The sequence below is a fragment of the Ursus arctos genome, unplaced genomic scaffold (assembly GCF_023065955.2).
Source record: "Ursus arctos isolate Adak ecotype North America unplaced genomic scaffold, UrsArc2.0 scaffold_3, whole genome shotgun sequence".
NCBI classification, from domain to species: Eukaryota; Metazoa; Chordata; class Mammalia; order Carnivora; family Ursidae; genus Ursus; species Ursus arctos.
Window position 1 is genome coordinate 91,293,323 of NW_026622985.1, and position 25,267 is coordinate 91,318,589.

General features: G+C 38.9%; 1 protein-coding gene and 1 long non-coding RNA gene across 5 annotated transcripts in view; one reads left to right on the forward strand and one right to left on the reverse strand.

Annotated features, from left to right (window-relative positions):
- Positions 1-25,267, reverse strand: part of TCAF1 (TRPM8 channel associated factor 1) — a 49,500-nt gene that overhangs the window by 9,799 nt on the left and 14,434 nt on the right. For all 4 annotated transcript variants that reach the window (XM_026513077.4, XM_026513086.4, XM_026513096.4 and 1 more), the window contains exon 2: positions 18,842-19,475. In XM_026513077.4, coding sequence (XP_026368862.3) covers positions 18,842-19,461 — 620 coding nt within the window. In that variant the 5' untranslated portion in view covers positions 19,462-19,475. The remainder of the gene's footprint in view (positions 1-18,841; positions 19,476-25,267) is intronic.
- The window catches only part of LOC123001762 (uncharacterized), a 37,387-nt gene continuing 20,883 nt past the window's right edge, over positions 8,764-25,267 (forward strand). Inside the window, exons 1-2 of the long non-coding RNA XR_006411015.3 lie at positions 8,764-14,989; positions 25,020-25,128. This is a non-coding gene — a long non-coding RNA (uncharacterized LOC123001762). The remainder of the gene's footprint in view (positions 14,990-25,019; positions 25,129-25,267) is intronic.

Consider the following 25,267-nt stretch of genomic DNA (forward strand, 5'->3'; position numbering starts at 1 on the left):
ACAGCAAGAGTCAGCTTGACTAATATGATCGTGTTTAGCTCTCGCGGAAGAGCCGGGAGAACAAAGTAGACATATCTGACCTCACTGGGTGGGCAGGCTGGTCCGAGGGAAGACAGAGGGACATTCATTCTGGTCTGCTCATTCTTGGAATGCAAAGTCTCCAAAGGAAATCTCAAAGGAAGCCCTGTGTGTTTACCCAATACCATGTCTTAACTATTCTAGATTTAAGTGTTTATTTCAGCCTTTTGGGCATTATATAGATAACTGAATGGGCAATCATGTTTTCATTCTTATAAAGAGTCTTATTTATAAATTTCATGCTGCCAATTTTCAAGTAAAGTCAAGGGAGGACTGGGCTGGTGGCACCACTGAAGAATCACTATTATCTCAAAAGGTGGGGCAGGGGAGCTGGCCAGCTTCAACTCTAGTAGAGACCCTCTTGTTACCTGAACCCAAAAGGATTGACTGTCTACGTCCAACACTCCACCCATTTCTTGCTGGCTTCCAGGAGGCACATATCCATGCTATAAGGTGTTTCTCAGCACCATCTGGACATGTCTGTGGGCATCAAACCCCTGTAAGACCTCAGGACACCCATATCCTCCAAATGGGAGATGTGGCCCTGGGTACCTAGGGGGATCATTAGCAGGGGGAGGTAGAGTGACCTCTAGAAGCTGGAGATCCCAGAGCTGGTAATGCCACCTTTGTTAAGTAAAGATTGGCGACTATATGGTCAGAAGGCAATGCACGCACACACTGAAAAACTGGGAGTCAGGTAGACAGCGTGTCTGTGTTGTGCTCTCTGCAGCTGCAAGAACTCCAGTTAACTGATGGGAGACTGTGGTGCTCTTCGTAGGTACGATCCTTTTCTGAAGACAAAGGTTATCACCTTACTAGTGACTCTCCAGCTCCTCGAAGAACTAACCACGGAAATCATTCAACTAGCTCTTCTTGCTCTGATTCCAAGTTTACCAAACCACCTTGTGATGATAATCTTGCTTCCGATGATCATCTGCCTACACAAAGAAGTCAGGGGCCAGGCCAGGCAGAATGTTCTAGTTCCGTGACATATCTATTTCTCAAGCAATATCTTGCACAGTCTATCTTTAATTTGGTGATTCTAAAATTAAAAATATTAATTGTTACAAGTTTTTATTACTTTATACCTGTATACAAAATTAAATGGAAAATATATTTTAATTCTCATAATAAGGAGTTCTGTTTATAAATTTCACGCAATTAATTGTTTGACAAGTGAAGTCAGTGAAAAGGTAAGCTACTGTGTTTAGATTAATACACTGGCATCAAGGTTTATACACTAGCCTATTATGATAAGATGGGCGATACTGAATGTGCGAACTTGAGGCCCAGACACTGAATCACTAGCATATCGTCTAGACAATGACCCTAGGTGAGGTCCTGCTAATGCTTAGCCGAGACATCTGTTATTTCTAAGAGCTATGACTTATGAACAGGAGGAGATAAATTTTTGTTTCATAAACTGAAAAAATAATATGAACTGGATTTTTATTTTTCTTTCCCATTCTCTTCTGAAATGAAACAAAAGTTTTAAAATCAGAATAAATCCATGATTGCACTGGGTTTTGAAAAGAGCACAATCAGTAAACTGGGCTAGTGAGAAATTTATCGAAAATATAAATCAAATGGAATCAGACTGGTCAGAAACCCATGAGCACAGAAGAATCTGTAACTGCATATATGTGAAAGAAAAAGATCAAGAAAAAAGAATAGGATTATCATTTGTCCTGAGAAAATACACTTCAGTAACCGATAATGATCAATATAGAATTTCAATGCCATTTAACATTTAAATAAACAAGAATTGCCAAATATTTGAAAGAGAAGCACCAAACTAACCAGAGAAAACCAACACCCAAGGAAGTAACAGTGATAAATGGAGAAGAAAGTCCTAAATAAATATTGTATATCATTGGAGAGTTTTGAGATTACATATTATCTCTCTCTTCAAAAGGAAAAAAAAAAAATAAATTCCTGCTATAAATAGTTACTCTTTAGAATAACAATATAATCGCCAAGCAGATCATCTCAATTTAATACATGGACAGAAAGCAAATCTTGATGGAGATAAACACTATGAATAAGTCAATGGGAAAACTGAGTCAAGTGATAATTCCAGAGAGCAGTGTTAAAAGGCAAAAAGATAAACATTAGCAGACAAAAGTTAAGAGAGAAGGAAGGACAAAGGAGATCTAGCAAGTAGGAGTTTAAAAAGGAAAGAAGAAAGAGAAAAAAGCAGCAACAAACCTACAATTACATTCAACTTCCTTGGACTGAAAAACAGATTTTCGTTCTTAAAGTGATAGGACTCCCTGAAGGCAAAGCAGGGAAAATGAGATGAAGTGCAGGATCTAGCTGATGACTAATACGCTAATGAACTTCAAACATAAAGAAAAAGCCTTGAAGGCCCCCCGGAAAGAAAACAAAGCAAAAGAGAACAATTTACCCACAAAGACACAAGTGTCCTAAAAACAAAGGATATGAGAGCAGTGAAGACACTGTATGACAATTAGCCACCTAAGATTCTGTGTTGGAACAAGGAAATACTGAATGCAATCAAGGGCTTAGAAAATGCACCACTCATGAAAGTTTTCCCAAAAAGTTACTTGAGGTTTCCCTGTAGGTCTAGAGAAAGGAAAATAAATACAGCAGAGGAACAAATTGGCGTCATGAAGCAGTGGCGGGCAAGGATACCAGTATCATTTATAGCTAATGCTGAGAAACTGCTGATAAAGGTCGAGTGACACTTGCACCAGTTGCTGAGAAATAATTCCAAGCTAGCAGAGCCATGATATTAACACAGAGGAACGAAACTCGGGCAAAACCAAACTGGAACCAAAATACCAGATGATTTCAACAAAACATGGAAGGTAGGGGGTGAGCATGGAAAGTGCAAGAAAGAGACAAATGAAGTTCTTAATTTGAATTGGAGATGGAGATTATAAAAACTAGTTAATTCTCAACTCAGATCTAAAACTATAAGCTTATTAAAAAAATAAAAAAAATAAATAAAGGCATCACAATAAATATGGCTATTAGTGTATAATAAAGGTGGCATCTTACTGTGAATAGACAGATACTTTCACAACTGTTGTTGGGATGACTGGATAGGGATTTCAAAAAAGATAAACTGGATACCTGACATCATGTAACACACCAGACAAGATTCCAAATGCATCAGGAGGTAAATTTTGAAAAGGAAACCACACAAATACTAGAAGAAACCAAGAGTGAAATTTCATAATCCGGGTTTGAGGAAAGGCTTTCTAACTATGACTCCAATCAGATGTAATAATAGAAAAGATTGATAAAATTAGCTACATAAACATTTTTGATTGGCAAAAATACTAAGCACATTCAAAAGGCAAACACATTATAAATCACAGGTAAAAGATGAAATTTCTAATCAGCGAAGAACTCTTAAAGTGGGAATACCAAAAACACATCAGAAAATGGGCAGAACATGTGAAAAGACAGTTGGCAACCACAAAAAACCACAAATGACTCTTGCACACACTGTTTTACTTAGAGAAAAAATAATGCAAATTACAACTACATTGGAATACCATTTCCCAGTTATCAGACTAACAAAAATTCAGAAGTCTGATAACTGTTCCGTTGGAACTGTGTGGGGAAGTCGGCATTCTCTTTCCATTGCTGGTGAGAAGGCTAAATGGTACAACCCACTATGGAGATGAATTTGACAATTTCTAACAAAAGTATACATATATTTATTCTTTGACCTAGCAATTCTACTCTAGAAAATTAGCCAAAAGGCACAACTCCAATAAAATGAAAACATGCAACACAGAGTTACCCATTGCAACTTTATGATAGCAAAAAAATGGAATGCAACATGAATGCCCATACATCTGAGATTGGTTGAATAAACTATGGTATACTTGCAGAGAGGAACAGAATGCCACCATGGGAAAAAAAAATAACAGAGGGTTCTAAATATTGTCAAAGAATAATTATAAAGATATATTAATTGAAAAAAGCAGGATGCGAAAGAGTTTTCATAGTATGCTACCTTTAATTTGTAAAATACTGGGAATGATATGTATCCACACACATACACTGTTGCAAAAAGAAACACAGAAGAAATAATCAATAAACTAATTAAATTGGTTATCATACAGGGGTGGGAACAGATTACACACAGAGGGAAAGGGAATGAGAGGGTTTTTTTTTTTTCCTGGATTTAAACATGTTTTCAATTAAAAAATTAGGCTTTATTCTTTTAGAGCACTTTTTTTTTTTTAAACTAGTCTTCATGCTCCTTATGGGGTGCAGACTTATGACCCTGAGATCAAGAGTTGCATGCTGTACTGACTGAACCAGCCAGGGGCCCCTAGAGCACTTTTACATTCACAGCAAAATTGAGGGGGAAGGTACACAGATTTCCCAAATACCTTCCGCCCCCACACATCCATAGCCTCTCTTGTTACCAACATCCCCACCAGACTGGTACATCTGTTACACTCAAAACTACAAGAAAACATTATCGCCTAAAGTCCATGGTTTACATTAGGGTTCACTCCTGTTGTACATCCTGTGGGTCTGGACAAAGGTATAATGACATGCATCCATAATAATGGTATCACACAGTATTTTCACTGCCCTAAAAATACTTTGTGTTCTGCCTATTCATCCTCTCATCCCACCCCTAGCAACCACTGATCTTTTTACTGTCTCTGTACTTTTGCCTTTTCCAGATGTCATTTAGTTGGAATCATACATTAATCATGCATTTAAGGTTCCTCCATGTCTGTTCATGGCTCATTAGCTCATTTCTTTTTAGCACTGAATAATAGTCCATTGTCTGAACGTACCACAATTTACTTACCTGTTCACCTCCTGAAGGACATCTTGCTTGCTTCCATGTTTTTGCAATTATGAACAAAGCTGCTACAAATATCTGTCTGCAGGTTTTTGTGTGGATATAACTCCTTTGCATAAATAGCAGGGAGTGTGATTGCTGGATCCTGTAGTAAGAGCAGTTTAGTTTTGTAAGAGACTGTAAGAGACTGCTAAACTGTCTTCCAAAGTGGCTGTACCGTTTTTGCATTCCCATCAGCAATGAATAAAGAGTTCCTGATGCTGAGGATGTGCCTCATCAGCATTTGGTGGTGTCTGTTTTGGATTTTCAGTTTAGTGACATCTCATTGTTTTACTTTGCATGTCCCTGATGACACATGGTGTGAAGTGTCTTTTCATATGATTATCTGACATTTGTACATCTTGTTGGTAAGATGTCTATTAAGGTGTTTGGACCATTTTTTTTTAATTGGATTGTTTTCTTATTGTTATTTTAAGGGGACTTCTTTGTATATTTTGGATAATAATCTTTTATCAGATGTGTCTTTTGCAAATATTTCCTCCCAGTCTGTGGCTTGCCTTCTTATTCTCTTGACTTTGTCTTTTGCAGAGCAGAAGTTTTTAATTTTAATGGAGCCCAGCCTATCAATTATCTCTTCCATGGATCTTTGGTATTATTTCTAAAAAGACATAGCCATATTCAAGGTCATCAAGGCTTATTTCCTGTTATCTACTGGGAGTTTTATAGTTCTGTTTTACATTTAGATCTGCGATCTGTTTTGAGTTATTTTATGAAAGCTATAAGGTCTGTGCCTAGATTCACTTTTTGGCTTGTGGATGTCCAGTTCCATCATCATTTTTGAAGACTTTCTTTACTCCATTGTATGGCCTTTCCTCCTTTGTCAAAGATCAGATAACCATATTTACGTGGGTTGATTTCTGGGCTCTCTATTCTGTTCAACTGGTCTGTTCTTTCACAAATACCGCTCTTGATTACTATAGCTGTATAGTGAGTCTTAGATAATGTCAGTCCTCCAACTTTGTTCTCCTTTAATATTGCGTTCAACACGCCAATTTTGAAAAATCAACTTCCCACTGACATGTGGTAAAATTCATTTAAAGTGTACATCTTTATGAGATTTTGTTACATTTATATGCTTGTATAATCACAATAAAAATATATAACATTTTCGGGGCGCCTGGGTGGCACAGCGGTTAAGCGTCTGCCTTCAGCTCAGGGCGTGATCCCGGCATTACGGGATCGAGCCCCACATCAGGCTCCTCCGCTATGAGCCTGCTTCTTCCTCTCCCACTCCCCCTGCTTGTGTTCCCTCTCTCGCTGGCTGTCTCTATCTCTGTCAAATAAATAAATAAAATCTTTAAAAATATATATATAACATTTTCATCACCTACAGAAATATACCTTTGCCCCATTTCAGTCAATCCAGTCTCCAGGCAACCACCGACGTGCTTGCTTTCAGCATAGATGAGATCTGCCTTTTCTAAAGTTTCATATACATGGAATCACAAAGTACATACTCTCGTGTTTGGCTTCTACTCAGAATACATTTTTGAGAGCTATCCATGTTATTGAGCCTATCAGTAATCCATTCCTTTTTATTGCTGAGTAGTATGCCACTGGGTAGATATCCCACATTTTGTTCATCCATTCATCTGTTAATGAACGTTTGGGGCTTGCTGCCATGAACACTCACACACAAAATTATTGTGTGGACATGTTTTCCTTTATTCTGGGTAAATACTTAGGAATGAGATGGCTGAGCGGTATAGTGAAAGTAGGTTTCAATTTATAAGAAATTGCTAAACTGTTTTCCAACATAGTCATATCATTGTACATTCCCAACAGTAATGTAGGAGAGTTCCAGTTGCTCCACATTCTTGCCAACACTTTGTGAGCCTTTTTAGGAACAGTTCTAGTGGGGGGTATGTGGTATCTAATTGTGATTTTAATTTGCATTTCTCTGATGACTAACGATGTTGAGAATCTTTTCATGGGCTTATTGGCCTTTCATCTTTTATCTTCTATGAAGTATGTTAAAATATTTTTTCCTTTTATTTTGTTTTATTTTTTACTGGGTTGTTTATCTCATTGAGATGTAAGAGTTCTCTGTGTATGCTGAATGCAAGTCCATTGTCAGATGTAAGTACTGCAAATAATTTTTCCAGTCTGTAGCTTGCCTTTTTGTTTTTTTAATACTGTCTATTGAACTGCAGAAGTTATTAAAATTTTTTTTGATGAAGCTCAGTTTATCAATCTTTTCCTCTTATGGCTCATGTACTTTTTGTGTCCTATCTAAGCCATCTCTGCCTATGCTAAGGTCACAGATAATCTCTCCTGTGCATTCATTTAGAAGTCTTTAACAAACAAACAAAAAATATAGAAGATTTTGAATTTTAGCCTCTGCATTTAGGTCCAGATTTTTTAAATTATTTGTTTAATGTGGAGTGGGATGAGTGTCAGGATTCACTTTTTCTCCCTAAGGGTGTCCATTTATTCCAGAATCAGATGTTGAAAAGTTTCTCTTTTCCTCATTGAATTACCTTGGCACCTTTGCCAAAAAAATAACTGAGCATGGATCTATGAGTCTATTTCTGAACTTTGTAGTCTGTTTCATTGATCTGTATGCCTATCCTGCCAAAACCACAGTATTTTGATTACTTCAGCTTTCTAATAAGTATTGAAATTAGGTTGTTAGTTCCTTTCATTTGCATTAATTTTAAAGTCCACTTGAACTTTGGTTGGGATTGCATTGAATCTATACGTCATTTGGGGGAAAACTGACATCTTAAAAATACTGAGTGTTCTGATTCATCAATGTGGTGTATTTCTCCATTTCTTTAGGTCTTAATTTCTGTCAGTGATATTTTATAGTTTTCAGGGTATAGGTCTTGTAATATATTTTATTAACTTTATTCATTAGTATTTCACAATTTTGTGTTCTGTTTTAACTGATAATTGTATTTTTAATTTCAATTACCAATTTTTGGCTGCTAATATATAAAAATGTAATTGGAGCACCTGAGTGGCTCAGTCAGTTAAGCGTCTGCCTTTGGCTCAGGTCATGATCACTGGGTCCTGAAATCAAGCCCTGCATTGGGCTCCCTGCTCAGCGGGGAGCCTGCTTCTCCCTCTCCTGCTCCCCCTGCTTGTGCACATGCTCTCTCTCTGTCAAAAAAATAAATAAAATATTTTAAAAATGTAATTGATTTTTGTATATTGACCTTGTATCCTGCAACCTCGCTAAATTCATTATAGCAGGTTTTTTTTGTAATTTTAAAGAATTTTTTACATAGATGATCATGTTTTCTGCAAATAAACATAGGTTTACTTCTTAATTTTTCATATCTGTGCCATTTTTTGCCTGCCTTATTGCACTGCCTGGAACCGTCAGTACAATGTTGAATAACAGCAGTGAGTGCAGGTATCCTTCCTTGTCTTGTTTTCAGTCTTAGGGTATTTCACCATTAAGCATATTCTTAGCCATAGCTTTTTCAAAGATAGCTAATTATATGGTAGAAGTTCCTTTTTATTTCTAAATAAGATATTATCATGATTTGGTATTGAATTCTCTCAAATGCTTGTGTGTGTGTGTGTGTGTGTGTGTGTGTGTGTAATGAATTATATGGTTTTCTCATTCATTCTGTTAATTTGGCGAATTACTTCCACGTTAGAATGTTTAAACAGCCATGCATTTCTAGGATAAGCTATACTTGGTCATGATGTAGTATCCTTTCTATATATCACTTTTATTCTTTTTACAATATTTTATTGAGAATTTTTGCATCTTTGTTCATGAGGGATATTGTTCTGTAGTTTTTTTGTAGTGTCTTTCTCTGGCTTTGGTATCAGAGAAATACTGGTTTAATAAATCAAGTTGCAAAAATTTTCCTCCTCTCCTATTTTCTTTAAGGGTTTATGTAGGGTTAGTATTATTTTTTCTTTGAATGTTAGATATAATTCATCAGTGAAGCTATCTGGATCTTAAGTTTTCCTTATTGGGATTTTTTTTTTTGCATTGTTGATTTTAAATAAAATTTTTATTTTAAAATAAAAAAACCATAAAAATTGCAAATGTAGTACCAAGTTCTATAAGTCCCTCACCCAGTTTTCCTAATGTTAACATGTTAACAATCATGGTACATTTGCCAAAACTAAGAAGTTAAAACTGGTAAAATGCTATTAACTCCAGACTTTATACAAATTTCATCAGTTTTCCCACCATTTTCTAGGATCCAATCCAGGAAACCACATTGTATTTAGTGTTGGGATGTTTTAAATTACAATTCCAACTCATTTAACACATATTTTCTGTTTCTTCTTGTGTCAATTTTAGTAGTTCGTCTCTCTCTGGAAATTTGTCCGTTTCATTTAAGTTGTCAAATTCATTGGCATACAGTTGTAATATTCCCTTATTATCCTTTTAATATCTGTAGGATCTGTATTAATCATCCATATTCCATTCCTAGAATTTATCATTTGTATTATCACTCTTGTTTTTATGATCAATATAGAGAGAGATTTACCACTTTAATTGATTTTTTTTTCAACTAAGCAGCTTTTGATTTTATTGATTTTCCCTATTGTTTTTCTTTTTCTGTTTCCTGTTTCATTGAATTCAGCTCTCACCTTTATTATCTTCTTATTCTTTCCACATATTTTGGGTAAGGTTTTCATTTTTTGTTTAGCTTCCTGATGTGGAAAACTTAGGTCACTGAATTTAAACTAATCTTTTCTAATAAAAGCACTTAAAGGCATACCTTTCTCTCTAAGCACTACTTTAATTGCATTACACAAATTTTGACATGTGTTTTCATTTTTATTCAGGTCAAAATATTTTCTAATTTTTTTTGTAATTTCTTTTTTGACTTATAGGGTATTTACGTATTTTTTTAACTTACAAATACTTAGAGATTCCAGATATGTTTATGCTACTGATTTCTAGTGTAATACCACTGTGATCAGAACATACTATATATGATTTCAATCCTTTTAATCTTGTTGAGACATTTTATGGCTCAGCATATGGTCTATCTTCATGAATGTTTCATGTACACTTAAAAAGAATGTGTACTCTGCTATTGTAACCATGCTAATAGTTTACACATTCAAAAAATAAAGTTAAATAGACAATATGGGCAAAAATCCACATTAAATGAAAGTAGGACCAAATGATAAAAAAAACACCAAACAATCCAAGTACCTTTTGAACATAGTACTCAGACTACGTTCAGTGCAGTATATTCTGAGGACAAAACTAAATACAAATAAATCTTTAAAACTTATTATTTGTGCTGTTGGTAATAGTATGGGGACAGTAGTCATGAAATTATTTTGTGTGCAGTGTAGGACTGAGCAAATGAGTGAATACTAAAGTAGTGGAAACCAGTATTCTCATTATGGGAGATGGAAGATACAAATCAGGAATGAGGGAAGAAGAAGAAAGCCTGTGGTTTTGGGGTAAACTGGGGGTATCAGTCTGAACTTATTAAAAGATAAATATTTGCTGGCTGTCTTCTGAGGAGCCCAGGAATGATGACAGTCCAATAGCAATGAGCACACTGAGGTGATCCTCGTTTCTAAATACCATTCACCACTAAAAGGAGCTAGGACTCCTGGAAGAAATGGCCAGATCCAGGTTTTGGACTAGAAAAGAACAAGATAAACTTGCAACATCTTATTGTACCAGACATTGAGTAAACACTGAAAAATGATGGGTCATGTCAAATGATTTAGCAGTCAGCTTAACAGGGCTTCCACTTGCCAAATTTGAGACAATATGACCTTCAAAAAACACTGACTATAAATAAATTATAACACATTTGATTTTTTTTTAAAGGGTCCATGACATGAGTACAGAGTGATACTAAAACAAAAATTTAAAACCACCACAAAATCAACAACAAATGTTGTGGGGGGTGGGGAAGGAAAGCTCTTCTTGAAAGAAGGATCTCAGCCAATTCTGGGAGAAACCTACAAGCAGAGCTGCACTTAGGTAGAATGTCAGGTGGCTATAGGTGCATGGAAGAGAGGCATCCATATCAGAATGGGAGCGGCTGGAGGAGGTGACATGTCACATGAATCTTTTAAGAAAGGAGCAGGAGCTACCCAAGTGCAATAGAAGTAACCACTTTCGTAAATATCGACTCAGGCACAGATCATCAACAAATGGTAAAACCAGTGGGTGGAAGGTTGTTGGTGAACAGGACATTAATACTCTCAAATTATCACACCATAGATTAAACTAGTTAAAAAAGGGTGAAAGGCACTGTTACAATAGGAAAATCTGGCTAACTCCAATTTAACTAAATGGGCCAACTCTATCATCACCAGTAACAGTAGAACTGATGACACATGCCTCCTGATTTGATATATTGTAATGAGCACAATTTCACCTATATAGTTTTCTTGCCAAAAATGTTTGGACTGAATACAATCATGAAAAAACAATTAGACAAATCCAAACTGAGGGGCATTCCATAAAACAACTGGGCCAGATGCTTCAAAAACACTAATGTCCTGAAAAACAAGAAAAAATGGCAAATGTTTTGGTGGGATCCTTCCTATATTTAAAAAAAAATCTAAAAAAGACATTGTTGGGACAATTGCAGACATCTGAACATGGACATTAAATAATAGTGTTGTATCAATGGCACATTTTTTGAGATCATTGTATTATGGTTATATTGGAAAATACCCTTGTCTTTAGGAGATGCATGCTGAAGTATTTAGATGTGAAGTGTTACTTTGTCTATCGCTTACTCTCAAATGGTTAGCAAAATAATTATTCCTGTATGTTTATATAGTATATGTGACAAAATCTAAGCACTGATGTATGTAGGTGAAGGGGGTGGTAATCTTTACATTATTCTTGCAATGCTCCCATAAGTGTGAAAAATTTTAAATAAAGATCTGGGGGGAAAAAATGAAAGAGGACTACAGGAAGAATAGAAAAATCGTGTGTAATTTCTAAACAGTGAAAAAAGATAAATAACTCAACCAATGGAGCAAAAGGCGTAAAGGGAAAAATTTTAAAAGAAGCAATAAGAAAGTATAACAGAAAATGTTGAGCAAGATGATAGCAACCGGAGCATCAATTTTCTCGATTATATAAATGGACGATTTCCCTTGTAAACAATGGCAGAGGCTCTCTGATTGGTTAAAAAATCAGATTTATACTAAGGGACAAATCTTTTGAAAAAGATACAGAAAGAGTGAAAGGATCAACAAAGAAACAAAACAACAAAAAAATAGGAATAGCAATTACCATATTAGACAAAATAGAGTTCAAGGTGAAAAATACTAGTTGCAGGAAAGAAGGATACGTTTAGACTGACAAAACATACACACCAAGAAAAAGTTCATGAGTTTTTAGGATACCAAAATATAGCTTTGATATTTGGAAAGTAAAAGCCAAATTCAATTCTAAAATCACAGTGGGAGTGCGGAACAATTGTTTCAGAAATCTCTTTTAGATCAAATATATAAAAATTAAGTAATTTATGGAAAATATGAATAATCCAGTTGATCTAAGCAGTAAGTTTAGACATAGGTACATAATAGAGAATTTACAAATGCTCTTAAAAAAAAAACAATACTGTTATTGATATTTTGCCAGGTCAGAAAAAATAATGCTATTGAAAATACGTGGTAACAGTATTGTGGTTATATTTAGAGATCTACCTTATCTTTTAGAGATACACTATTTTATGGATGGAATGATACAATCTCAGGGACTTGCTCAAAACAAACCGGAAGAGGGAGGGAAGGGTAGGTGATGAGTTGAGACCAGTTAGCATGAGTTGATAATTGTGGCACCTGGGTAACGGGTACATGTTTGTTCACTGTTCTAATTTCTATTTCTGTATATGTTTGAAGATTTCCAAAATAAGTTTCTAAAAGGAAACTGACAAGTGTTAAAATGAATAGGTATACATCTAGCCTGTGTGGGTTTTAGTGACAGGATATTCATTATTTATAGGAGGAAAATTAGAAAATAACTTTATTATGTACTAATAGGTGAATGGTTAAGTAACTTAAGTAACTGTGAAATGCTATATAGCTGTTTTGAAGGATGATGTACATTTATTAGGTGCACATGGAAAAATGTTCAAGATACATTAAGTGAAAAATCAAGTTGCAGATCTGTTTCTCCTTCTCCTTTCCCAGTTCTACCCCCCCCACCCCGTACACACACACACACACACACACACACACACACACACACAGAAGAGTAAAAGATAGAGTGCAAACACTGGGGAAAAGAACAAATTAGCAGGGACAGAGAGGGAGGTGGAAATGAAGATCTTTTACTTTTTCCTTTGCGTATTTCTGGATTATTTCAGTTATTTTTCAACAAGCATGAATTTTGAAACTAAAGAAAGGAAAATGTTCATAAAAAGGGAAAGAGATCTGAATTGTGATTGAGCAATTACTCTTCTAAAGTGCCCTGTCTTCCCACTTGGATTCATTCTCTACAACTTCTTGTTTATTTTTTGAGAACCAGTTGATGCAATTTTAGTCTACAGAACTAAGCATGCAGTGAGAAGGGTGGAGTAGGAGTTAGGTCATTATATTTACCCCCACCATGCCTGGTCATGATCCTGACATAAAATTCTGTAGTTAGCATTCTGAAAATTCCTAACATGTAACAAGCAGTGACCTCCATCGATTTGTGGATCCTTGTTATAAATAAGCTTATTAATTAATGTTTTCCAAACCACTTGGGAAGTCATATTCATGATTATCTTCCATAAACTGACAGTTTCCTTGCTTCATTTGCAAGTAGATTTACTTAATTTCAAGTAGATTACTCAATTTTCAAATTCTGAAATTTTAATGATCTGTAATTCTAAGACTTTATTGTGTGTAATATCCTTTCATGATCTTTCAAGATGAAGGGAATATAAATTGTTATCAATGTGTGATGTTTGTCAATTCAGGTTTCACAGGGGTGTTTTCAAGCCAAGGAATTTGGAGCACGCAGGCATTTCAGGGCATGACCATTTGTACAACATTCTTTTCTATGCATCTCTGATGACTTTGAGTATATATAGAGATCACTGTAGACAGAAAACCACAGTTTCAATGGTGTATAGCCAAAAGAAGGACAAGGATGTTCTATGCCAGTGCTTTCCATTTAGAGGGAAAAAGAGGTGGAAGGATATGCCAAGGTCACGCTGCATTTACTGGCAGTAAGATCCTGGGTTTCCAGGTTCCAGTGAAACTCAATATCACAGCCCTCTTCCTACAACAGTTGTTCGGTTTTTGTAATTCCTTCCAGGTCTGGTTACTGGAGATGTTTATGTGCTTTTAATTCTCAGGTCTTCGGAAATCATTTTCTTGACATAAGACATAATGTCTGGGATATAGAACATACTCAGTAAATGCTGGCTATATAAATGGATGAATGAACAACAGAGTTGAAGCCTGAAATTTGTGTAAAAATGAGACAAGGGACTTCTATGCAAAAGAGGGACTAGACAAACTATTCTGGTTGATTCTCCTAAAACCTCCCTAAGATTGATCATCTAATGATGCATTTTATGTGCATCACATCTCTTATTGGTGGAACCCATTCGGTCTCTGGTGCCTGTTTTATTAAATGTATAAAGAGGGTAAAATGTGGCAGCTGATCATGATGATGCTGCCTCATGTAAAAACATGAGCTGAAATGCCAACACTTTACACAACTGGGACAACATACATGATCTGAAGTAAGGCACCATAATGATGGATGCGAGGTAAGTTTCAATGGTTGGGAATGATATTCATGACGTCACACTCTTATATACCATAGTGTGGAGGCTGGATGTGAAAATAATCCAAGTGTTTTAGGTATTTGAGTGTGTTTCTTAATTCACTGAATCCTCACAACCAGCCTGAAAGGTAGCCATTATTCATCCCACTTCAGAGATGAGGCTTAGAGAGGGCAACTATGACACCAGGTTATAGAGCACACACTGGACAGAGCGTGGCAACTTACTGAAGTCTTCCTTCTCAAAAATCTGTGCTTCTTCCAGGTTATATGAATCCTGGGTCCTGCAGTGAGACTGGGAGTAGTTTACGACAACGGACCCCGTGTTTCGTCAATGACATACTTCATAGAAGGTGAGTCCCCTTTTGCACATAAAGTACAATGCCATTGGCCTCCGAGCTGGAGGCCCAGTAGAGACACTGAGGATGAGGCTGATAGGAGAGTAGAAATCGCTCAGGGAACAGACTACAGGTGGCGTGGTCTCAGAGGGCATGGAGGCTAGCGTTCTAAATGCAGATGATGACGCTGTCCAGGCAGGAAGTGAGGGCAGTGACTAGGAGGCTCATGTCCTGGCACCTGTAGGTATTCTCACCAGGCTAAAAGTAGATCATCTGGTTTTATTACTTAGGGATTTGTTTTTCTGATCATAAAGGAGACTTCCTTTAATAAAAATTTGATTCATCTTGATAAGACCTGCCAGTTTACTCTTAGAAGGGTGAGAGGATTCCAAGATCTTATTTAGAATTTAGTAAGAAATATGCAAGTAATAAGATTATCTAGCTAATAAAGTTATCTTAATTCAGACTCTCATGTGTAAGTGAGGGTTTAAAAATAAATAAGATCCTTTGACAGAGTGACTAAATCCATAGGGGTTTTCAATCTGAACTTCGCTAAGCATGTGATGGAAATCATCTTCCTTCTTGAATTCTAATAGAAGCATCCTGGTGTCTTGCATTGTCTAATGTTTCTCAAACGTTCTGCAGATATTCTGTATAGAACCACCTATTCCAACAAGAGTGGAGAAAGATCCACATGCAGGCAAATGATTAAATGAATGAGGCATTCTCATGAAGTGAATCAAATATAACTCTGAAGATTATATAGAATAAAAAATACTTGTGACTGGGATTCAAAATAGTATGTATACTAAGATGATAACAATGTGAAATTATGGATGAATGGGGAAAATAATATGCAAAAATGAAAAGAGTTGTGCGTTTATGACCTATTGCTTTTTAAAATGAACATTTAAAAAAATAGGAGATATTGAAAAATATTGAAAAAGTGGTGTAAAAGAGTACCCCGTGAAGAAGAATCATAATTCAAAAGTATTGGCAATTGGTAATACACACACATAGACATATTTTATGTATATCAGAGATGTTAAAAAGGTGAATGAGAAAAAAGTGAATCATTTGGAGAGTCAAATTTGGTTTTACATTTTCTGTTTATGTCATAAAAAGTATTTATGCATTGACAGATGTGGAAGGTCTTTAATGTGACTTGTGAATTATTTTTCTTGTCTTTTAATGTTCTTACGTGTGAAGTGAGGTAATGAAATATATACCTTATTAATAAAATTTGGTAGAAAGTTTGGAAAATAAAAGTTTAAAAGTAAAAATCATCTACCATTATTCCATGACCCAGAGTTCTACCCATTACTGATATTTTGACATTTTCCTTCTATAATATTTTCTACACATAGCTCTATTTTTTAACAAAAGTGGGAACATATTAAACAACAGGTTAGCATCCTACTTTATTTCATTTAATAATACCTCCTAAAAGATTTTCTCCATGCCCTTCATTATTCTTGAAAGCATAGTTTTAATGGTTGTTTAATAAATCTATAATTTTTTAGCCATACTACTCTTCCCTATTACAAATAATGCTGAATTGCATATCCTTGTACATGAATCTGATTATATCTGATTCTTTTTTTTTTTTTTTAAGATTTTATTTATTTGACAGAGATAGAGACAGCCAGCGAGAGAGGGAACACAAGCAGGGGGAGTGGGAGAGGAAGCAGGCTCATAGCAGAAGAGCCTGATGTGGGGCTCGATCCCATATCGCCGGGATCACGCCCTGAGCCGAAGGCAGACGCTTAACCGCTGTGCCACCCAGGCGCCCCTATCTGATTCTTTTTTAAAGTCCTATTAAAAGACGTATTAAAGGTCTATTAAGGCCTAATTCACATAAAGTAAAATTCACTTGATTTAGATTTATAATTAATGGATTTTGATATACAGTTTGGCAACTGCAACAACATCAGGTGGGAGAAAGATCGCTCAATGTCTACCTTTCGGTATTTGCTATGTGAGAGTAAATTTTTTTTTTTAAGATTTTATTTATTCATTTGAGAGAGAGATAGAAAGAGTACAAGCTGGGGGGAAGGGCAGAGGGAGTGGGAGAAGCAGGCTCCCTGCTGAGCAAGGAGCCAGCCGGTGCAGGGCTCGATCCCAGGATCCTGGGATCATGACCTGAGCCACCCAGGGGCCCCCGTGAGAGTGAATATTAAGAAAACTATGGGGTGAGGAGAAGAGGGTTTTTTGCTTTCTCTTTTTCCATACTAATCTCAACCCATGCATTTAATCAGTATTTCACATCTCTTTCTCTTTCACACACACACACACACACACACACACACACACACGCACACCCTCTTGTGCCTTTTACTTTCTCCTCCATACTTCAAGTCAGCCAGTCAGCCCAGGAAAATCACTACTGCCATCTTCAATCCATACACAAGTCAAAAAATGACCCACCTAACATAGGAGCAATGCTATGCTATACCTACCTGTATAAGCAAAGACAGTCAAGAGTTGTGATGCAATCTTACCTAGTAAATAACCAATACTAATAACCCACAATCTCCACAACAGAGTCTGCATACTTCCCTTATTAAATCTGATTTTTCTCAAGCATTAGTCTTCAAGTTGATTTTACATGTGTGCACACATATACATGAGTACACGTACACACACACGTACAGCCTAACACCCCCAACCCCCCAAGCTGAGAATCATTGATGATAAGAGAGGATTTAGGCATAACCAAAGAAAAAAGAGGTATGGTTTTGGTAGAAAAAAACATCTGTGAAGGCAAGTAAGGGGGATTAGGTTGTTTAGAAATAGAATTATTGTCAAGTCTTACCTCCCTATTCCTTAGGATGAAGATCATTGGTAAGCTGAAAAGTTGATCAATTTGGTCAATCACTATGCCTCAGAAAACTGTGTCTTTCCTCATTGCACATGTGGGGTTTTGTGTCAAAAGTTCCATGGCAAGAAGAGGCCAGAGCCCATTCCCTATGTGTCTATACTAACCCTGGTATGCCTTCCTCACCCAATCCTACTTTACTCTGCTCCTGCCAGTCAGAAATTCCAGTGCTCTCTGCTCCAAGGATGCTGCAAGTTTTAATGTACAACAGGGCATAGCCTGGTACACTTCTTATACTCCTGGGACTACTCCAGCCTCTAATCTCCCTCATTCCTCCATCCAATCACCAGCCAACAAATGTTTCCTGAGCACCTCCTCACCTGCCCTACATTCAGCATTGTATGAGATGCTGGAGCACAGTGTGAACAGAACAGACTGGGCAATGCTTTTAAAGAACTTCCATGTAGCCTGTCTCTGTACCTGTCGCCTGTCTCCCTCGTTCTCCAACATCAGGTCTTTTGCCTGTAGACATAAAATCCTCCCCTAACTCCAAGATTTAGCACAAACAACTCATGCTATCTTTTCTTCTGTATCACCTTCTGAATCCTCTAGTTCTTATTTCTATCCCAATCCCATCTGGCTGGACATTTCAAAGCCTTTCCCACAGCTTTTTAGACTTTGTCTTATGGGGTCCCTCATGTCTGTTTTCCTTTTCCTCACATTTCATTTGAAAGCAAACTTCTGCAGTGACCCTTCCTGGATTAGCAATGCCAGCTCTGGGATTTAGCAATATATTTTAAGCTAGACACCAGGGAACTAAGAAGTTTCTCTGCTCAAAGAGCTGAGTGGTCTAGTCTGGGGAGGCAGCAGCAATGGGGACCTTGATTGATTTATGGTAATCTGGCTGACTTAGGGGGAAATCTGCTTGATTTAGGGTGAGTCCATGCCTAAGTGCCAAGTTCTTTTCTGCTAGCCTAGGAGCAACCTAAAGACAAGAACCGTGTATTTTTTAACGTGGGACCAAATCTCCACTGGGGTAATGGACTCACCTAACTAAGACTGGAATCTTGGGCATCTTCTTGGAGACTTTAAAGAAACTTGTGTCTCCTTTGTTGTCAGTGAAGTACACGCCGGCCACGCTGGTCACAAGGTTGCCAGGGAACGTGAAAAGCACCCTTTCATCATCACCCTGGTTGGCCCAGTCCCAGGCCTGGCCTCCAATGAGCAAGCCCCCTCCACGTTTCATAAACTTGACCAACTTTTCCGTCATGGTTTCGTTGTAGGCATCAATGCAGTAAACCCCCAGGGAGTCTTTCACTTCCGGCTCAATCTTCGCCTCCATCCCAGAACCCTCAAGGATTTTGGCCAGGGGTGCCAAGGATGGGTGTACACCAATGGGAGCCCCAGGGGAAGAACAAAGCCAACCCACTGCATTGAGGAGAAAGGGAGTGAGCTGGGCTTCTACCAAGTAGTCCTCGTGGGACACCACCACCAGGCGGCCTCGGCCATAGGAGGAGGCAGCAATGAGGACCTGGCCCATGTCATTCACCATCACTGGGAAGGAGGCCTCTCCAATTAGAAGCAGTTCACATGGGATGGCATCTTCGGGGACATCCCAGCTTGTCACTCCATTCATAAGGGCCTCAAAGGCAGCAGAGGGAGTCGCCATGGCTGGATTGACTTCTGTAGAGAAGAAAGCAAAGACTCAGTTTGGTGAAGAATAGATAAATAAATAAAGGAGCCGAACAGTTCGCTCCTCCCCTAGCAGGGGCAATTCTTCCCACGACGCAGATGAGATTGACTCTGTGAACTGACTCAGGGACTCACCAGGGATGTCAAGGTGCCCAACCCAGGAGACCCCCTCACATCCCTCCTGGTCCTCCTAAACTCTTGTGTCCAAACTAAAAGAATGTGACACTTTTCCATCTCAGAAGGAAACAAACAGAAGTGGAGAATGTGGGCAGAATTGTGCCCCCAAAGAGTTAACTGTAATCCTAACTCCCAGTACCTGTGAATGTGACCTTATTTGGAAATAGGGTCCTTGCCAGTACAATCAAGTTAAGATGAGGTCATGGTGGATTTGAGTGAGCCCTAATCTAATGACTCGTATCTTCTAAGAAATATCTGGATGTAGACACAGACGCACAAGGGGAAATGCTAAGAGAAACTGGAGCAATGCATCTATATGCCAGGGGAGGCCAGAGGTTGCTGGTAAGCACCAGAAGGTCTGGAAGAGGCATAGGAGAGATTTTCCTTCAGAACTTCCAGAAAGAACCACCTTGCTAACACCTGGACTTCAAACTTCTATGCCCCCAGGACTGTGAGAGAACATATTTCTGCTGTTTTTGGTCACCCAGGTTGTGGTCATGTGTTACAGCAGCCCCTGGAAACTAATAGAGTGGTGCCACATGCTGTCCCCGCCCCACTCAGCACCCACATTGATCTTATTAGTCCCAGTCTGGGGATCCCAGAATTTCAGTCTGCAAAGTCTGGGTCCTCAGAGAAGATTCTTTGGTCGCAGTCAGAGGCTGCGGAAGAGGAAAACATAAGTCCTCTGTGGCTTGAACCCAGGTCCCAGACAGCCAGAAATTATGGCAGATTCTTACTTGTACCTGGACAGTGGAGAAAGGTGTGTATGTCTGTGGATGCATACTCACATAAATGCTTCTTCACCATGGGCTCCCTGCTCAGGATGCTTGACGTCTGACCTCCACTATACACACTTTACTGAAGCAGTTCCCCCAAGAGCAGATGTGTTTTCATAATCAGGACATCCGGGGGTTCTCACTGACCACCCGGTGGCACCGGCCAGTGCTGCTCTCCTGGTCCCTGAGGCTATCACCACCAGTGACATTATGGCCAAAGCCAACCTCTTCATCTTCAACCTGCTGACCCATTCACTTTCTACCCTTCCCTTACCTCTTCTGAAAATGCAGATATTCCTTAAGTTTTTATCTGTGGTGCTTCACGTCTTTCCTTCTATTTCCCTTGTCAGAGAATATGCTCACTGTCAGGGTAACATGGCTAAGCAGTTACAAGCTCAGGCTCTGGAGTTAGGCTGCCCGGGCCTGAATCTTAGCTCTGTTTGCTCACTAACTGTGAGATGGGGCAACACATCTCAGACTTCATTTCCTCATTCATTCAGTAGGGATGAGAGTGTCTAGCACGTAAGGTTGTCCCAGGGACTAAAGGAAATAACAGGTTAAGTGTCTTTCAATTATTTATTATGTACACTTATCAGTGTACGTATGTATGTATGTATGTTTACTCATAATTATTTGGTTAAGAGTAAGCTATTTAACTTGCAAATGTGCATAATAGAAAATTCTTATTTTTAAAAAAGATTTATTTTAGAGAGTGAGTGAGTGAGTGGAGGGAGGGGCAGAGGGAGAGAATCTTCAAGCAGACTCCCAGCTGAATGTGAAGCCCAACATGGGGCTCGATCCCATGACCCATGAGATCATGACCTAGAGCCGAAACCAAGAGTCAAACGCTCAACAAACTGAGCCCCCCAGGAGCCCCATAGAGAATTCTTGTAAAGTGAACAAAAACCAAACCTAATGTCAGATTTTATAAATACTGCACTAAGCATTTAATGATTCTGATTTTATAGTTTTCACATTTTGGAGCCCATGCTAACACTAATATTAATTATTATTACATTTAGCTCTCAAGTGTTTCCTTGGGCCCTTGAGAAAGTCCTGCACACAGGCATTGTGCCTTCCCCAGGCACAGATGAAAAGGCCCTGGTTCTGAGGTAATGAATAAACTCAAGATCGCTCCTGAAAGAGCACACTCTACCATTTGCAGTGGTCTCTAAAACTAAAGTCTAAGATTCAGTCTGTCCCTTCCAAACTAGCTCCTCTTCGGCACGTCACATGAGCTCAATGTCCCTAGCTGCTAAGGAGGGTGACATTTACCTCAGAGAAGCTTTGAGATGATAGAATCAGCAGGCAGCTGGTTCACAAGAGCTTGTCCTTTCCCTGCTCCTCCTGGTGTCCACAAATAGCCAGGACGGCAAACCGCACAGAGTCACAGTTGTGCCCCTTCTTCCTCCTGTCCCATATCCAGCTGGTCACAGTCCTGTCAATGTCATCGTTCTCGGTTTCCAACCACACTGCCAGGAACCTAGTTCAGACGCTCAGTATTTCATTCCTCGACTAAACTGACCCAGTTTCTGAGTCACCAGGGTCTGTTCTTGCCTCTATTCTTCTTAAGCCACTGATAGCATTATTTCCCAAAAGAGAACCCCCTCCCAGAGCTTTACTTTTTCCCACAGGGTTAAATCTGACACCTTCATCCGGGGTTTAAGGTCTCCAGAGCTGGCTGCTGCTTATATTTTCCAGCCATGTCTCCGGCCACCTAACCTCTCTGCAGCTTCCAGAACACTTGACATCCCTGGACATGCCCTGCTTTCATTTTAGAGTCCCTTTCCATTCTGTTCCCTTTCCCATCTCTTTCTATCTGTTGAAATCCTACCCTTCTAAGAGAAGATACTCACAGAAGAGGAAATTTAAACGCTCAATTAGTCTATGAAAATATGCTTAATCTCACTAGTCAGGCAATTGAAAATAGAATGCATGATGTTGCCCACAAGATGGTCAAAAAGGAAGAAGGCGAAGGAGGAGAAGGTGAAGAAAATGAAGGCAGATAATAATGCCCAATGTCCAAAAGGCTAGGAGGAACACAACCACCATTTGCTGGAAGGGCCGAGAAGCTGAGAGCTAGCTGTCTGACAGTGGCAGCTTCATTTCAGAGGTGAGCAGCAGTCCCTCTTCTGATTACCTTTCTTACAGAAACAATAGCAGCAGTATTAAAGAATGCTCACTGCCACACGAAACTACAAATGGAGACAGATAAGTGCAAACCTAGAAATGGAGATAGATAAACGACAAGGAGTGTTTTCCATAACCATCTATGACTTCTGTGGGTGCAGCTCTCTATCCCAAAGCCATACCTATCCCACTTCGCATACTACCCCACCCCACAGCCTGTTGTTACAACTTGCTAAGACCCTGGGGCGTAGCCCCCAGCCAGCCACGCACCCCCTAAAGAACTGCCCATCAGAGCCCTCCCCTCTGGGCCCTTGTCGCTGCCAGGGCTGGTACTCCAGAAACACTCAGAGCAGAGAACTCACATTTCTGTCTCACTAGTTGCCTCCTTCTACCTGCAGGGGTTTGGTAGGAAACACTCAAGCTCTCCCGCCTCGGTCAGTTTCCCTGTCCTGCACTACCAGTGGGCGAGCGACGCAGCCTCAGTCTGATACCAATGCTGCGTGTGTGGCAAGCCAATGTCTGAGAGGGAGAATGTTTGGATAAAGGATGATAATCTATATTACAGAATATCATGTCACTATTACAAAGAATGAATTAAATCTGTTTTGCATCTACATAGAAAACCCTATATATACTTTAAGTGGAAACCTCAAATCACCGTAATATATAGGACACAAACCCATTTTTGTAGGGATGAAGATAGAAACAGTAGTACTAGTAATTTTAGTAGGAGTAATAACAATACGCTGCTTTCCAGGTACCAGGAATTATTATAAGTTTTTTTCCTAAAGTATTTAATCCTGACAACAAGCCTGTGAGGTATGTAGGTGGTTTTATAGGTGGGCAAAAACAAACAAAACAAAAAAAGTGATGGCCAGAGAAGGTGTTACTTGCTCAAGTCACATAGGAGTGAGTGGTGGATCCAGGATTCAACGCAGGGAATCTTGTACTGAGTCTACATTCTTAAGTACCACAAATATATAAGCCTGTTAAGGATCAGGATTTTATACACAGAGAAAAATCCATGGAGGCCCCATTTCAACATGCTGACATTAACTGCATTAGGAAGGGAAGAGGTGAACAGTATTCTTTCTCTTTTTACAAATCTGCATCCTTTGAATTGTATATATTACAGTTACAGTTAAAAATAACATAGGTAATATAACTTCAAACAAGCAAGTAAACACACATTAAATGATTGAGTATATGTATTACTGGATTGCTCAATCTCACCTAAAACATATTTTTTTCATCTCCCAATCGGCTGAGCTTTTACCCACTAAAACTTTTGATTTCCTCTTCTGTGCGATTCTTTGAACTTTGCAGCTGGTTCTGTTCCCACTTTAACCAGCTATACCCGTGACTCCAACACTTAACTTTTAAACCAAGTGCTTCCTGTTTATGCCTGAATCCCTGTTTGCTCTGCTAGCTTGGGGAATGCAGAGGGACAAGCCGGGGGGCGGGGGCGGGGCGGGGAGGGGAATCCTTTCTCTTTCTCTCCCTAAGTTCTTCATCCTCGGTGCTCCTTCCATGGCTTCTGCTTTCTCTCCTCTGGGTCAACTCTGGCCTCTTTCAGCTTGCTGGAACCCAAGGCACCTCTAACGCAGAAGTTACCTCCAGGCCTACCTTGTAACTCAGGCAGAGAGCTTTACAAACCTCCTACTCCTATCACGAAGAGGCCCCATTAGCAAGGGGTTTCCCTTTAAGAGATGTATTTGGAAGGGCAGGAGGGTAGCAGGCCTGTCTTGAATACTGCACCACATCCTGCATTATAGTTTGATTTCAAATCCAAGTAGGGTAAGGGTCTGAGATCAGGGGTATGCGTGGTTCTTTGGATTCTCAAGGAGAATGAAGAAGTGCTCTGTGGGTGACTAACTGAGTGATGGATGTGGAGGTCAAGGGCAGACCTAGGATCACTTTTTCAGCAAACAGCTACCCTGGCCTTGACAAATCATTAATAGCACAGACATCCAGTCCTATAGGTCTTCTCTTCTTCCTGCCATTTTCTTCCATGACCCCCTTGTTTCTTTTTTCCTTATACATCCAATACCCTGTCCCATGTCCGTCAACTTCTACTAAGCTAGAACTGGGGTGGGTTCACCCTTCTTTTGCATTCTGTCCTAAATATTCCCAGATCTGTTATTTATTTTTCATTGAAAAATGGTTTAATTAATATATTTAAAAAGAATATGAAATATACGTGGAAGAACATTAATGTAAAAAATTTAACAGATTCCTATGTACCTACTACCCAGCTTAAAAAACAGACCATTACCGATATTTTTGAAGGCCTTCTTGTGATCTCTCCAATACCTCCCCAAAAAAGTAAGCACAATTTTAAAATGCTGCTTTTCCATTCCCCTATTCCTATCTTACTACACTCCCTTCTCAATTCTTGAGTCCCCCAGGGGCTGTCTTTCTCTCACTCATGTTTGCTCATTTGTCTCGCCAGGAAACTCCCAGGAGAAGAGTATCACCAACAGACAAGCCCCGGAGTGTTGACGAGCCTGCCTCCCATCCCAAATCACAGCGTTCTAGGAAATGGACAACGTGTGACACAGGTCGTTCTTAAATTCGAGGGCCTGTCCATACTGAGTTCTGGTGCGGGATCCTCTCGGTTCCTCTCCAGGCCCTCACCCCAGCCAGACTTTCCTACACAGGCCCAGAGCCAGTCCGCAAAGAGCTTGTCCGTGACGTCAG